Here is a 9,928-nt window from a genome sequence, read left to right as displayed (position 1 = left end):
TTACTGGCCTTCTTGTGCAGACACTTTGTGGCATAGTGTCCCAACTCATGACAGTGAAAACATTTAATCCTCAACATGTCCTTCTTCTTGCTGCACTGATTGGAATCGGATTTGGAATGGGATGGATCCCCCCTTCCCTTTCTTCGTCTTTCCAGCTAAGGAACAATTCTCCCCATCATCACATGATGACAAATGCTCTAAGAAGAATATGTAATAAACCTAATATCAAATATGTAATGGGAAAACATAATTTATTAAGTAAAATTTCCAACTATTACATTAGAGATGGGGGTTATAATGACCCCTTTCTAAAAACACATTGAAATCCTCCTACCATGGATGTAAAGGCCTGACTCACACACTATAGATTATTTCTATCATTTTCTCTCTCTTACTAGATTTTAAATCGTTATTTTAAATATAAAATAGATGTGTTGGAATATTGTTAAACATTAAAGAATTTGGCATATGTACACCATGCGAGGAAGCAACATGTACCCTCTTTTAGATCATCATTTTCCAGCACAACAATTGGACAATCATCCTTTTTGTCTCATAATATCTTGATTCTCCTACACATTCTTCTTATAATTCCTCAAATATTCATTTGATTGTAAATTATGGCTAATGCACATATGTGAAATACCTATGATCAATCATAATCATTAGCCACCTATTGGAAACTCGCTATTAGAAACTAAATATTCTAATATTTCATTTTATTAGAGGAAAGTTTTATTAGAAACTAAATATCTCATTTTATGAGAGAAAAGTTTTCTTAGTGTGTTTGAGTTTTAACATTGTGAAAAGGTCAAAGGGTTGGAGTGTTTAGATCTTAATTTTTCTCTAAACATTTCGAAGAATAAGGAATGAATTTCTATTTTAATTATAAATTAAGCATAAAAAATATAATATTTTTCATTATAATTATAAACTAAGCTTGTTTATTACCATAAATATTACAAGAAATAACTATTATTAAACCAAAACTATTAATGAATGGAAGAATACAAAAACACATACCATTATTGAATACCCAAACCAAAAAAACTAGAATAAATAACTAAAACGGTCCTTTTGGCCTAAATTACGTTTTAGTTTGTCTTATTATCTTAATAAAATCAGAAAGAAATGTAAATGTGCTCATTTATGTGTTTTCTTAAGAAAATATACATTTTTTTTAATAGAATCATACATATTTTTTATAAAGCCGTATTATCATTTCTATAATAAAACTTTTTATTAATATTTTTTAATCTATTTAAATACAACATTTAAACTTATATAGCAATTTCTATAGCGGAATGTGATTAAAAAAAGGTAATTCGTTACTTTTATTTCGTTAAAAAAAAAGGGGCATTTCGTCACTAAATGAAAAGGAGAAAGATTTTTTATTAATTGGATGGACTTTCGTTTACGGAGAGGCCAGGAGAAATATTTATGATTAATTTTATAGACCTTTATTTATTTATTTTAGGATGTGTTAGATTTTTTATTAATGGAAAGGTTTAAGGTGTGTTAGATTTTTTATTAATGGAAAGGTTTAAGGTGTGTTAGATTTTTTCCAATTTATTTTGCCGTACATTGAAGTAATATTTACCTTAACGTCTTAAGTAATATTGACTTTTAAATGATTTTATGGAGTGCGGACTCGGCGTGCAAATGCCGTATTCCTTCCGTTGTTTTATGGTAAAAGTAAAACATCATCGTTCAATTTATGGTAAAGTAGAAGAAAGCTTTAATTTGCCTTTTGCGTTACGCCAGGGGTATCATAATTTTATTGAAATGTGATATTCTTTTCTTACTTCTGTGGAAAATAATTTGTGGTATTATCAATTCATTCGCATTATCAATTCAACAACTCCTTTGAAAATAATTTGTGGTATTATCAATTCACTCGCATTTAGCGTTATCCTCACGGCGGTCGTTACTCTAAAATTAATTATATTATATTATATTATATTATCTTCTTACGCACCTTTATATACAATGCGGTTGTGATAAAGGAAGAGCCGTGTGCGTAGAAGTCACGTTGAGGATGGATAATGAGTGGTATCAATAACAACTCCACTGAACATGATTTGTGTGGTATCAATTCACCCCACGGCGGCCGTTGGTCTTCGCCGGGCGAGAGAAGAAAAACAAATTAAAGATCCATCCTCCGTTTCGGACTGCCACTGTCTCCACTGGTTGTCTTCATGTATTTTTTATTGCATCCTGGAAGATTTGTGTGGTATGAATTTACACCTATATCGCGTTATCCCCACGGCGGCCGTTGGTCTTCGCGCACGAGAGAAGTCAAGTTGAGGATGGAGAATGAAAATTAACCGACCGGAACATCTCGAAAAGATTCTTGCCATTCTTAATTTGAGTCTCTTCATTCAATGCAGCAGCAGCTATATAGCTACTACATTACCAAACTCCATTTTCTCATCACAAACCATTCTTTCTGTCACGCAAGAGATGCAGATTACCAGAATGCTTCTCCTCGCCGCCCTTTCTTTCATTCTCTTTCTCAATCCTCCTTTTGTCTTTTCCACACCCATCGCCCATTTCCCTCACCATCCTCCTCGTCTCACCAATGCTTCCGATCAACACGCTCTGCTTGCATTCAAGTCTGCAATCACATATGATCCCTCCCACTCCTTAGCCACGTCTTGGATGCCAAATGTTTCTTTCTGCCACTGGACGGGCATCATATGCAGCAGGCGCAGGCAGAGAGTCGTTTCCCTAAATCTTACAAGCATGGGATTAGAAGGTACTATCTCACCCCTTCTCGCCAATCTCTCCTTTCTTAGAGTACTCAGCCTTGCCAATAACAGTTTCCACGGTCAAATTCCCTATCAATTGGGAACCCTCTCTCGCTTAAAGATGCTTCGCCTGTCTAAGAATCAACTCCAGGGTTCCATTCCGCCCACTCTCGGTAGCTGCCACAGTTTAAGGAACTTGACTCTCTCCTTTAACAATCTGACAGGAAACATTCCCCCACAACTATGTGTTCTCCCGAAGCTACTGACCATGGCCTTGGAAGTTAACAATTTGACGGGAACAATCCCGGACTGCTTGGGAAACATATCCTCTTTGCAGTACTTAGAATTAGATGACAACAACCTTCACGGCAGTGTTCCTTCCGAATTGGGTATGCTAAGCCAGCTCAGCGTTCTTGATCTGGCTGAAAACCATCTGACGGGACGCATTCCGTCTTCGTTGTCCAACTGCACCAATCTTGAAGTATTGGATATAGGTGGTAACCAATTAGTTGGCCACATTCCGTCGGAGTTGTGTACCAAGAAGACCGCCCAGTTAAAGCACCTCTTTCTGTCTGCTAATCAGCTAAGTGGCAGCGTTCCTTCATCCCTCTTCAATTGTACCAAGTTACAAACGGTTAGCTTAGAAGACAACCAGCTCAGCGGAATAGTGCCTATGGAGTTGGGTAAATTGACACATCTCCAGCGGCTTGAGTTGGGCGGCAATTACCTTATTAGCGGCAACACCACGAGATGCCCCATTCTTACCGCTCTTAGTAACTGTTCCGATCTACAACTGGTAGACTTATCTGGGAATAGCTTCACTGGGCAATTGTCGTTTTCTATAGGCCATCTCTCTACAAAACTCTACTACTTAGACTTGGGTATCAACGAATTAGCTGGAGAAATACCTCATGCTATTGGAAATTTAAGTAGCTTAACCTTCCTTAATTTAGGAGGTAATTCTTTTACAGGGTCAATCCCATCTTCAGTTATTATGCTTCAGAAGTTGGAGAGGTTATATATGGATTCCAATCATTTACAAGGAAACATTCCAATGGAAATTGGGCAGTTAAAGAGGTTAGGTCTCTTAAATCTGTTTGGAAATAATTTGTCTGGAAAAATCCCTGATTCTATGGACAACCTCCAACAACTAAGATATTTAGATCTTAGTCATAACCAATTATCAGGAAACATACCTGCAAGTTTAGGGAAATGTGTGAACTTACTACTGCTAGATCTATCATACAACAAGCTTAGTGGGCACATACCTGAAGAGCTTGCAGGCCTTGCAAATTTAGCCTTCTATTTCAACTTGTCAAACAATTTATTAAGTGGCCATGTACCTTTAGAACTAGGAAAGTTCGATATGCTTCAAGCCATAGATATTTCAGCAAATCAAATAACTGGCTATATTCCAAGTATCGTCGGAAGCTGCAAAGAAGTAGCATATCTGAATCTTTCTTACAATGCACTTGAAGGTCCAATTCCAGTGTCAATCAGTGAACTTCTAAGTCTTCAAGACCTAGATCTCTCCTCCAACAATTTGTCAGGTGGAATACCTATATCACTAGCAAATCTCACAATGCTCCATCACTTGAATTTTTCTTTTAACAAGTTGTCAGGAGAAGTCCCTAAAGAAGGAGTTTTCAAAAAGATTGGCGCCACAGCATTTATGGGAAATCTTGGTCTATGTGGACCTTGGGTAAATCTACCACCGTGCTATGCTCATAAACATAAAAGTGTTTTGAATCTCAAAAGAGTTATCATACCGGTTGTTGTTGTAGCAATTGTTGTATTGTGTTTGTTTCTTGCAATATTGTGGAGAAAGAATTGTAGGAGAAATATTCAGAGAGAGACTGGTCCATCATTAAATGTGGGGCATCCAAGAATCTCCTATGCAGAGCTCGCCATTGCAACAAATGAATTTAGTGATGCAAACTTGTTAGGAATTGGTAGTTTTGGAAAAGTGTACAAAGGGATTTTGAATGATGGCACAATGGTTGCAGTCAAGCTTCTCAATCTACAAAATGAAGGGGCTCAAAAGAGTTTTGATAGAGAATGCAAAGTTTTGGGTAGAGTTAGACACCGGAATTTGATTCGGGTCATAACTTGCTATTCAGATCTCCAAATCAAAGCTTTGATATTTCCATTAATGCCAAAAGGAAGCCTAGAAAAGTGGTTATATCCCGATGATGGAGAACAAAGTTGTTTGAATTTGATTCAAAGGTTGAATATAGCAATAGATATCGCCCAAGGCATGACATATCTCCATCATCATTGCTTTGTTCAAGTGATTCATTGTGATTTGAAACCTAACAATGTGTTGTTGGGTGAAGATATGACTGCATATTTAATAGACTTTGGCATTGCTACTATATGTTTAGCAAATAATGAAGATGGAGCTCTCACTTCCACAAATGCACTCAAAGGATCTACTGGGTACATTCCTCCAGGTATTATTTAAACTATATCCCATATGAAGCAATCTTATGATTTTCTTATGTTTACTAAACATTTTCAATTAAATTAAAATACTTAAGATGAGGATCTATGAATGCAGAATATGGAGTGGGAGGACAAGTTACAACCAAAGGCGATGTTTATACCTATGGAATAGTGCTATTGGAAATGCTCACTAGAAAGAAGCCCACCCATGACATGTTTGTAGAAGGAATGACATTGCACAAATGGGTGCGTAGTAGTTTTCCAAACCAAGTACAAGAAGTGGTGGACATGGGTCTATTAACGAGGACTAGTATATGCATTGAAGAAGATAAAGATCTCAATTGTCTCACTGCACTGATAAATGTGGGTTTGCTTTGCACAAATGAATCTCCTCAAGGACGACCTACAATGATGGGCATTCTAGGCACATTGCAAAACATCAAAGACACTTTTTTGAGCACTACTTCCATTCCCAAATTCCAATCAAATCTAACACATTTGTTGGGTAGTACAAGTGCTACTATCAACAACATTTGTGAAGGTCAAAGTTCTTCCACATCTTAGTCTATTGCAACAAAGTAGTGGTTATATGCTTCTTTGTACATAAATCTTTGTTGTTGATTGCATATAAATGTTTTATAATTGATTGCATGTAAATGTGAACAATACAGTTATATCTACTCATGAGTGGTGTTTTGGAAATGTGTTTATGATTATAGTTTATTATTCTATCTTTAAAAAACAATTATATTCAATATCCTTTACATCTATATGAATGTGTGACACTCTTCTGGTACTAAATACAAGAAGAATTTTGTATTTGTTATGTTTTTTAGTTTTTATACCACTCTTTACGAGTAAGGGTAGAAAAGTCTATCTTTCACTTTTAAAACTTGTCATAACCAACATAAAAAATGATACTACGATCTAATTTAAAGGAACAAGAAAAGTTAATTAACACACATCTTTGACAATTCAGACGAGCTTTAACTTTAAGTAATCATAGTTCACAAATTTTATCTTGCCCCATCTTGAGAACTTTATTGTCATAACAGCTACCAGGAAAACATATAGCTTTTCTATCTTTAAATAAATTAGTAAATCTCATTTCTTTTAAGAAGTCAGGTTTTGTATCTAAAAGCATGGTGTAGAAGTCAGGATTCTGTAGCTAAATGTTGCGATGATGTTTACAACAACAAGAATTTTGAGTTTTTCAGAGGAGCATCTTTGTGACTAACAGGCAGCTATATCTACAATTCCCCCAACTTTAAATGCACTGTCAGCTTCCATTGCGAGATTCTTTTAAATGCAATTCCCAACCTTCACTTCGCCTTCAAAATCTCGAAGGTGGATAGCGGCAAAGAGGTCCATTTCTCTCTGCGCATTTCTACTCACAACTTTTTCGTTTTTCTTGAAACAGATTCTGTTAGTTAAGGAAGGGGAATGCAGCAATGGTGGTTATTGAAACGACTTGTTATTGAAAGCAGATTGTACAGAAAGTAGATTTTACATCAAATTTTATCTCAAATTCTCTCCCACTTATCCCACTCAAAAGCCCACCTGTGAAATCTCACTAGAACTTGCTGAAAGGATTGGAAAACTTGCAGTGGTGGAGCATGATTCTTCCCTTCTGACTATGTTCATCCAATTTCCAGAGAACCTGTGCATGCGTATTAATTGAAGCACGAGGAAAAACTAAGAATAAATGTGAAGCTCGTTGCTTTGCTTTAGATATTGAAGAAAAAATAAGCACGAATGATCCTAAAGATAGACAAGAGATAAAATGATAATAAATAAAGAAGAGATAAAGTAAATAACACAGTAATATAAATAAAAGGTTAAAAAAAGTTACATCATAATACTTATTTATTTTAAAATAAATTTAAATAATTTCAAAGGGGTGAAATTAATAATAATAATAATTAAAAATTTACTAAATTATAATTTTAGTTTAAATTATTATTAATTATAAATATATTTTATATTCACAATAAAAATTAAAAATCAACTCAATTATATTAATAATGAAAACAATTAATATACATTAAATATATAATTTGATAATAAAAATAATTAATATATTAAACATATAATTTAATAATAGAAATAATTAATATATATTAAAGATATAAACATTTAAAAAATATGCAGCAAAATTATTAATAAGATGCAAATATTCATTTCTTTTATACTTTCTTTATTAGATTTTTTTCTTTCTTATTTCTTCTCTTCTTTCTTCTTTATAAGGTTCTTATGTTGCTTAGATTCTCAAAAATAGAAAGAAATTGATGGTGCCTTAGATCAGGTAGATGATTACTGAAAGGAATAATGTTAGATATAATCTTAATTTATAGCGAGCCAAAATTTTTAGCGGAATAAATGATGGGCAAGCAGCACGGGAATAAATGATGGGCAAGCAGCTTGACATACTTCAATAGATATCCAGATATCTTCCCTTTATCATGGAGATTCATTCCACCTTAAACCGACTTTGTTACAGTCTCCCCTTTACCATGGAGATTCATTCCACTTTAAACAAGATTTCTTACAATTTATCATGGATATTCATTCTACTTTAAACAAACTTTGTTACAATCTCCCCTTTACCATTGAGATTCATTCCACTTTAAATAGGCTTTCTTACAATACCATCAGCTAATACCCTTACTATACCACATGCCAAAAAACCATCACTCACATTCATATGACACAGGATCATATGACATTTTAAGAATATTCTAGAATATTCCATAAAGTGAAATCCATACCATCCACCAAATAATCATTGACAATTAAATTAAAATTTTGGAAGCCCTATTCCAAAATAAATATGCCTATCACCATAAATACAGGAAAAAATAAGCACAAATGATCCTAGACGTCAAGTATAAGAGATTTTTTTGAAGGAAAAATCATATTTTATTCAACTTGAAAAACAAGGAACAAAATTACATTCTCCATATGCTCAACAACATTCAATCATATCAGTCTTGCAATTGATGCAAGATAAGAAGAAAGAAACTACTTTGGGGGAATGCATGAAGATGGGTTACTCTTTTGGGACAAATGTAGCTTTAAAATTTCAAAATTTTTAGAATTGAAGCCCTCAATATTCATATATGTTGTGAATTTTGATTCGAAGTAGAAAGACAATTTGTGAAGAACTATGTTGTTGTCCTGTTGATGATGCTGGACCTGCCAACATTCAGGGGATCTCCCCGGTATGAAGCCCCAACTAGACCTCACACCATTTACTGTAGGAGTCCCATCCAGTATGATGGCACGGTTGCAATTATCTTAAACATATGCCTTAGCTCTTGCTTGTCAGCACATGAGAGTGGTATACTTAGTCTTCAAACAACAAGGTTCGTGTGCCTGGAGAGTGCTTAGTGTAACTCGTGTCTAAGTTCTTTCACTAAGAGGGAGAGGGTAAGAGTGAGTCTCAAGTCGAAAGGGAATAGTCCCAACTCAGTTAGAAACACACAACACAACAGGACCCGTGCAGCTTCCGGCTGAGTTGTCCACATGAATGCGGCAATCACAAACACAAAGTGAACAGATAGCACGTACAACACCCAGCGGAATAGTCCACACAAGTGCGACGGTCATTATAAAAAGTTTATAAGGATGAACCTGTCAAGTGTTCAACAGAGTAGTCCACTCGGGCGAGACAACGTTAACAACTAATACAACACATTTCCAACAACATATGCACTAAAACAACCAAAATAGTTCAACTATCTTAGTATAGGTTAAAGCAACATGCATTACAAATAATCTTACAAACGAATACAATACATGTGTGAAAATGTGCTAGCATGTTAACAGACTTCTGAATTAAGTGACAGTTCCAAGACACATCCGTACACCATACATCACTAACCCTAATAGTGGGGTGTTGGAGCCATTACTCGCTCCTCAAAGAAAAGACTACAGACTCTCAAGGCTATGTGGGAGGAGCCAAGCTGAAAAAGTCTTTTGCATGTACAAATGAGGAGTATATTTAGCCAAGGGTGAACTTGACCCTTGTGACTCTTCGAATTTCCTCATGAACGTTTGACTTACATGACTCTTCAACTGACATGAATCTTCAACTTCGTATGTGGGTCTCTTGGACTTCCATGCTACATTACATTGATAACAACAATATGGCCCACAATAGTAATGTGGCTGAGACGACTCATGACATGACTCGACATGACAATACTGGTATGTTCATGTTCATGGTGGTGTCCATGTCGAGTTGCAGTGTTGCTGAATGATGAGTGTGCTCTTAGTGTATCATAGCTTCACCTCTACATGAAAAGGTGTGTGGATCCTTCGATGGTCTTGGAGTTTGCTTGATGTTGCATGTGCATGTATCCCCTTCGCCAGTACTTGGCATGCTTCATGTGTTCATCCATTCGCGAAAAAGTCTCCTATCATGCGTTCCGTTTTCATCCCATTCATCGTCGCGCCATGTCTCATCCATGTACCTGTATCTGCAATCACTCTGTTGGAAATACGAGAGGGGGGGTGAATCAATATTTCTTTTTCCCACTACTGTTTTACCAGTTAAAACATATATATTCAGAACACAAGATGAACAGCAAGAATAAATGATTTTATTAATGTAAACTATGTAGTAAAATAGATACAATATATAGATGGTTACAATCAGTTTCCAAGCTCCAACTTGGACTTTGGTATTTTGCCAAGACACCAATCTTGGACTTAGGAGCACCAACTCCCAA

The 9,928-nt window shown here is 35.5% G+C and overlaps 1 protein-coding gene across 1 annotated transcript; it reads left to right on the top strand.

Moving 5' to 3' along the window:
* Positions 1-2,218: 2,218 nt before the first annotated feature.
* On the top strand, positions 2,219-5,912 carry LOC149256776 (uncharacterized). Its single transcript, XM_089460872.1, has 2 exons — positions 2,219-5,203; positions 5,311-5,912. Exons 1-2 carry the CDS (start codon positions 2,317-2,319, stop codon positions 5,757-5,759), a joined length of 3,336 nt encoding a protein of 1,111 aa, XP_089316998.1. The 5' UTR covers positions 2,219-2,316; the 3' UTR covers positions 5,760-5,912.
* Positions 5,913-9,928: the final 4,016 nt, after the last annotated feature.

Source organism: Pinus tabuliformis, chromosome 7 (assembly GCF_031772625.1).
Source record: "Pinus tabuliformis cultivar Carrire ecotype Pingquan chromosome 7, CPIR1, whole genome shotgun sequence".
Classification (NCBI taxonomy): domain Eukaryota; kingdom Viridiplantae; phylum Streptophyta; class Pinopsida; order Pinales; family Pinaceae; genus Pinus; species Pinus tabuliformis.
The sequence above is the reverse complement of the archived record's forward strand: the minus strand, read 5'-3'. Positions and strand labels throughout refer to the sequence as shown.

Coding starts and splice junctions, on each gene's coding strand:
- LOC149256776 (XM_089460872.1), top strand. CDS start 2,317: ATGAAAATTAACCGACCGGAACATCTCGAAAAGATTCTTGCCATTCTT. Junction 5,204..5,310: donor TACTGGGTACATTCCTCCAG/GTATTATTTAAA, acceptor CTATGAATGCAG/AATATGGAGTGGGAGGACAA.